This window comes from Astyanax mexicanus, chromosome 12 (assembly GCF_023375975.1).
Source record: "Astyanax mexicanus isolate ESR-SI-001 chromosome 12, AstMex3_surface, whole genome shotgun sequence".
Taxonomy (NCBI): domain Eukaryota; kingdom Metazoa; phylum Chordata; class Actinopteri; order Characiformes; family Acestrorhamphidae; genus Astyanax; species Astyanax mexicanus.
The window spans coordinates 41,594,247-41,600,340 of record NC_064419.1 but is presented as its reverse complement, the minus strand read 5'-3'; the positions used below and the strand labels follow the sequence as shown (position 1 = coordinate 41,600,340).

The 6,094-nt window shown below is 39.9% G+C and overlaps 1 protein-coding gene and 1 long non-coding RNA gene across 3 annotated transcripts in view; one reads left to right on the top strand and one right to left on the bottom strand.

The window, feature by feature from the left end:
• LOC125806120 (uncharacterized) overlaps nt 1-6,094 on the bottom strand; it is a 288,259-nt gene that overhangs the window by 232,328 nt on the left and 49,837 nt on the right. The window lies entirely within an intron of this gene.
• Nucleotides 1,818-6,094, top strand: part of ahcyl1 (adenosylhomocysteinase-like 1) — a 58,316-nt gene continuing 54,039 nt past the window's right edge. For both annotated transcript variants that reach the window (XM_022671047.2, XM_022671046.2), the window contains exon 1: nt 1,818-2,329. In XM_022671047.2, the coding sequence (XP_022526768.1) occupies nt 2,144-2,329 (186 nt within the window). In that variant the 5' untranslated portion in view covers nt 1,818-2,143. The remainder of the gene's footprint in view (nt 2,330-6,094) is intronic.

The following is a 6,094-nucleotide window of genomic DNA, read 5'->3' as shown; positions in this document are numbered from 1 at the left end:
GGAATGACAGTCTACTCACACAATATTATTAAGCTAAATTTTTTAACTTTTAAACTACACAATTTGAAGTGCTAAAATTCTAATGTACAAAATATCTAGGTAGAAAGAATAAAATACAACAGATTACAATATAAAAACCTGCAGTCAACAAAACATATAAACAAAGATAGCAAAAATAATTTAAACAAAAGAAAAAATGATAAAATTTACTTTAAATATAATTTATAAATAGAAAAAAAGTGTATGCTACAGCAAATGAGATAATGGACCGTGGCATTCCCACTTGTCTCATCATAGCACTACCTACTGTCATCACTTTCTTAACGATACGTAAACATATTAAACAAAGGATGTCCCAATCCAGTTCAGTTTATTGAGTATCAGCTGTTTTAATCACAGTCCAGTTCCAGCTCTGAGGAGAGTTCTCAGAAGGTAAATGAATTTTTTAAATTAGAGTCAGACTATAGTCTTTATTTTTTTCTACATATTTTATTATCCTACACCAGCTACTATTTGGGTGGTGGGTCATTCTGCATTCAGCACTGCAGTGAAACTGGCATGGTTTTGTTTTAGGTTTGTGCTGTACTGGTTCAATCTAGCAATCTAGAAACTCATCTGTTGTTGCTTCACAATTTGTGTTGGTCATCCTCTAGTTCAGCAGTGATCACAGGATGCTGCTCACAGGACACTGCCCACAGGGAGCTGTTGGCTGGGTACTTGGTTGGTGGCCTAATAAACAAAAAAATATGCAGAGAAAAAGTTACAGGACTACAGGCTGATACTAAATCTCCACATTGATTCTAATTGCTTAATGAAGCTGACAAAATTGAAAATGGATGTAGAAACAAGGAGATGGTCATAATATTCTGTATACATATACACCACTTCAGTTTCCAAATCAGTTTCTCTCATTTTGCTATTTATAGGTATATGTTTGAGTAAAATGAAAATTGTTGTTTTATTCTATAAACCACAGCCAACATTTCTCCTAAATTCCAAAAATATTATATTTAGAGCTTTTATGTGCAGAAAATGAGAAATTGATGAAATAACAAAAAAGAAGCAGAGCTTTTGGACCTCAAAAAATGCAAAGAAAACATGTTTATATTCCTAGAGTTAAGAGTTCAGAAATCAATATTTGGTGGAATAACCCTGGTTTTTATTCACAGTTTTTATGCATCTTGGCATTTTCTCCTCCACCAGTCTTACACACTGCTTTTGGATAACTTTATGCCTTTACTCCTGGTCCAAAAATTCAAGCAGTTCAGCTTGGTTTGATCTTCCTCTTGATTATATTCCAGAGGTTTTCAACTTGGTAAAATCAAGAAAAACATCATTAAGGTTTTACAGAGCTGTATATAGGCTCCTGTGGTGCGGCCTAAGCTTTTGTTCTTAATAGCATTTTTTCCCCTTATATTACTTTTACTGTTATACTTTAAGTAGTTTTATATCCAGTACTTTTACACTTGTTCTTGAGTAAAAAGCTTGAGATCATACTTCAAGTATGTATTTAAAACCTAGTATCTATACTTTCACCTTCAGAGGAATGAATGTGAATTCTTTTTACACTTTTGAGTCTCAGCCTAAAGTTGAAAACTAAACTTGACTCAAGTGAGTGAATCAAGGAATCGTTTATTCAGACGTTTGATTCCTTTAAACTGACTCTAACTCTTTTCTGCATCATTTCTCTCTAAACTACTGTACTAACTGCTCCACTGTCTGGCTTAGTATGATTTTTTTTAAGGTCACGTGACCGCCGCTCTCGCCCCGCCCCCCCGGTCTCTGCGTGCAGGTGCTTGTATGTAAGCCCCGCCCACTGCTGATGCTGCCTGCCTGTCCGGAGCCGGAGAGCCGCGAGTAATAATCTGTGATCAGCTCCGCTCTGAGAGAGAAACCCCGCCGGTAACCTCGAGCTCAGCACCGCCGCAGCGCGTCTACCGGCGCTTAGACCGAGACCGCGGCTTCTCTTCCGCAGCGACACTCCGTGTGTGTGTGGTGTTCTCGGCCGGAGCTCGCGCGCTTCCTCTGGAAGCGGTAGTTCGGTCAGAGCGCGGAGCTAGAGGACAAAACGGAAGGTTACGGGAACATTAGCGAACCGAGCGGTCCTAGTCCCGGCCCAACCGGAGAGACCCGCGAGCTCAGCATGACGGAACCCGGCGTGGAGGCGAAGCTGGAGGTGAAGCAGGCGAGCAAGGAGTTCAAGGAGAGCGAGAACGTGGCGGAGAAGTACTCCGCGATGACCGTCTCCAAGAACAGCGATGTGAACATGAACGTGGGCGAGCTGTCCGCCGCATTCACCGCCGTCCCCGCGCACAAGTCCGTCAAGAAGGTAAGAGAGCCGCTACCGGCTAACCGACACTACTGGCTAACTGACACTACTGTACCGGGGAGCGAGCTGATAATACCGGGGTAAAGCTCTGATAGCTGGGGCTGCTGTCAGACCGGGACAGGTAAACTAGATTCATCTTTCATCCTCACCCAGCAGCCCCACTCCCCCATTCTACTCACTATACTACACTATACTCACTATACTACACTCCCCATCCTGCTCACGATACCCTCTATACTACATTCTACACTTCCTATCCTGCTCACTATACTACACTCCTTATACTACGTTTTACTCACTATACTACACCTGACACTCCCCATCCTGCTCACTGTACTCACTATACTACAATATACTCACTACACTGCACTCCCTATCCTGCTCACTATACTACAATCCTTATACTACATTATACTCACTATAGTACATCTAACACTCCCCATCCTGCTCACTATACTACACTATACTTCACTCCCCATTCTGCTCACTATACTTACTGTACTGCACTATACTCATTATACTACAGCCGGCACTCCCCATCCTTCTCACTATACTACATTATACTCTCTATACTACACTCTATACTCCCTATCCTGCTCACTATACTACACTCCTTAAACATTACACTCACTATACTACACACGACACTCGCCATCCTGCTCACTATACTGCACTACACTACACTACTATACTACACGGTACTCATTATACTACACTGCACTCACTATACAACACCCCAACCCTCATACTCAATGTACTACACGCTACTCACTATATTCGCTATATTACACCCCAAACTTCATACTCCCCATACTCACTATATTGCAACCCCCTCATCATACTCAATGTACTACACTATACTTACTATATACCCTAACCATCATACTCACTGTACTACACTATACTCACTGTACTACACCCCAAACCTTATACTAACTATATTAGACTGCAACCCTCATATTAACCATACTCGTTATTTGCACTATACTACACCCCAACCCTCATACTCTCTATACTACACCCCAACCCTCATACTCACTATATCCTACACTCCAACAGGCTGACTATTGCTGTGTGCACACTTATAACTAAACATGCTATTTACCAGAACCCTTTATAATCTTATTCCACAGGTACTCACACAGTCCCAGTCAAACCTTTCAGAGACACCTCTTGTCATTCAATGTGTTATTTTTTATACTTTTAATGTCACAAACCTGTCATAAATGTTTAATTGTCATAAATCATCCTGCATATATACAGGACAATGCTGCTGATGTTTACAGGATAGTTTTCCAAATTAAAGTTTTTTTTTGTATAATTCTCATCCCAAATATATATATATATCTTATTTGTCTACTATTCTCATAGACTACACTGTGTTGGTCTTACAGTGAAGGACTTTTAACCTTTTTACAGTAAAAGCATTAATGTAAGAGCAGCAGACCTCAGACCTACCATTCTAAACATTTCAATAAATGTTGATTCAATGTCAGAATTTCAACACCCACCGATGCCTGTTGGGCAATGTTGAATAAATCTAGTTTAAATGTTTTTTCCCCCTCATCAACCTTTAAAGATGCAATGCATCCAAACAAATATTGTGTATTCAATGTTCTTTGCTGTTGGGAAAAGCCTGTAGCTAGAAATGATGGGATCTATATACAGTGGTAGAGAAAAAACTGTATAGTATAAGCTGAGGGATCAGCATGTCAGAAATGTCCGTCTATAACAGGCCTGCCTAACCTGCTCACAGAGGCACATCCACCCTGCAGAGTTTAGCTTAGTCCCAGTCCTGATCTACAGGTGTACAGGTGAAGCTCATAGGGAGGGGGATACGGGCAGGACTGGGCATCACTGTGGGCGAGTGTACGGCTACTGTAAACAGAAACGTTGTTGGTGCTTATTTTCTCTTCCAGGGATGTCAATGAACTCTTCATGATCAGCCAATACTGATCTGATCTTTTCTGTTTAAAACGAGGGATTCACTGAATTTCACACCAAATAATTTGTCCAGAAATGCAACAAAAATAATACATCCAGTGTTAAATAATTATTTTTAAATAGAGATGGCCCATTAGGTCCCATTGTTTTGATTGAGAATTTTTTAAACTCAGATTTTGCAAATATGATGCTGTGGTTTTTTTTGCAGTATGTCACATTGTTACAGTATTGTGATATACAGGGGTTGGACAATAAAACTGAAACACCTGTCATTTTAGTTCATTAATTGCACATTGCACCAGTAAGAGCAGAGTGTGAAGGTTTAATAAGCAGGGTAAGAGCACAGTTCTGTTCGAAATATTGCAATGCACACTATAACATTATGGGTGACATACCAGAGTTCAAAAGAGGACAAGTTGTTGGTGCACATCTTGCTGGTGCATCTGTGACCAAGACAGCAAGTCTTTTTGATGCATCAGGAGCCACGGTATCAAGGATAATGTCAGCATACCACCAAGAAGGACCAACCACATCCAACAGGATTAACTGTGGACGCTGTAAGAGGAAGCTGTCTGAAAGGGATGTTCGGGTGCTAACCCGGATTGTATCCAAAAAATATAAAACCACGGCTGATCAAATCACGGCAGAACTCAATGTGCACCTCAACTCTCCTGTTTCCACCAGAACTGTCCGTCAGGACAATAAATTATTGTGGTCTAAAACCAGCTGTTTCAGTTTCATTGTCCAACCCCTGTATTTAATTGTAACTACTGTATCGTAATATGTGTTAAATCGCCAAGTTCAGCTCTTTTTTATATTTGGAATCAGCCTCTTTAAAACACTCTTTAAAATACATCTTTTTACAGCCTCTTTAAAATACCTCCTACAGAACTTCACGGTTTGTCTCACAAAAAGAGCTTCTTATCCAGCACTAAAGTAATCATTTTGAATGGGACCCTGTTTGTTTTAGGACTGAATTTGTGCTGTGCTAATACATACCTACTGTACAGCCTAAAAGATGCACTCTTGAGAGGGCTATCCGGTTAGTGATGTTAGAAGTCTTTATTTTCTTTCCTCTACAAGCTTTTTCCACAAATATGTGTTTAACTCAGAAATGGCAAAACAAAAACAAACAAAAAAAAAACATCAACGCCAGACTAGCCAAGCCCAGCTAAGCTGAACCGAGTGATTGGCTACATCTGGCAGCATCTGGCTCTGTGGTTTTATCTAGAGGTTGAAAGAGGAACTGCAGCTTCCTGTGAACAAGGAGCCCTGACAATGAACCTTGCAGACAGATGCTGTAATCTTTAACTCCCAAATATGATCTGATTGGCTTGCATATTTTGCAAAATATGCAAGCCAAAAATGTTCATTTTCATGGATCCTTATTTTAAACTGTGGAGTTTTAAAATGGGCCTAGATTAACTGAAAAACTTTACTTTATGTAAAATTGGGCTATCATGCTCAGGAAAACAAACTCAAACTCTCTAAAACCCCACAGGAAGAAACACACAGCTAACCACATACAGAGTGTGTGCTGTTGCAAGCTAGATTCGTTATCAGCATGGTTATCAAACCTGGTACTGGATTGGTGCCAGCTCCACATATGGCTTATTAAAATAATGTTATTTATTTAGTTGTGCATTTGCATTTATTTTTTTGTTTAATATGGACTGTATTTGATGCACAGTAGTACTTTATATGCACCTACACTATATGGGCAGAAATATTGGGAGAAACTTTTTATGACATTCCATTCTAAATCCATATGTATGAATGTACACAGCACCAACATACCACATACCATATGTTTGGGACAAG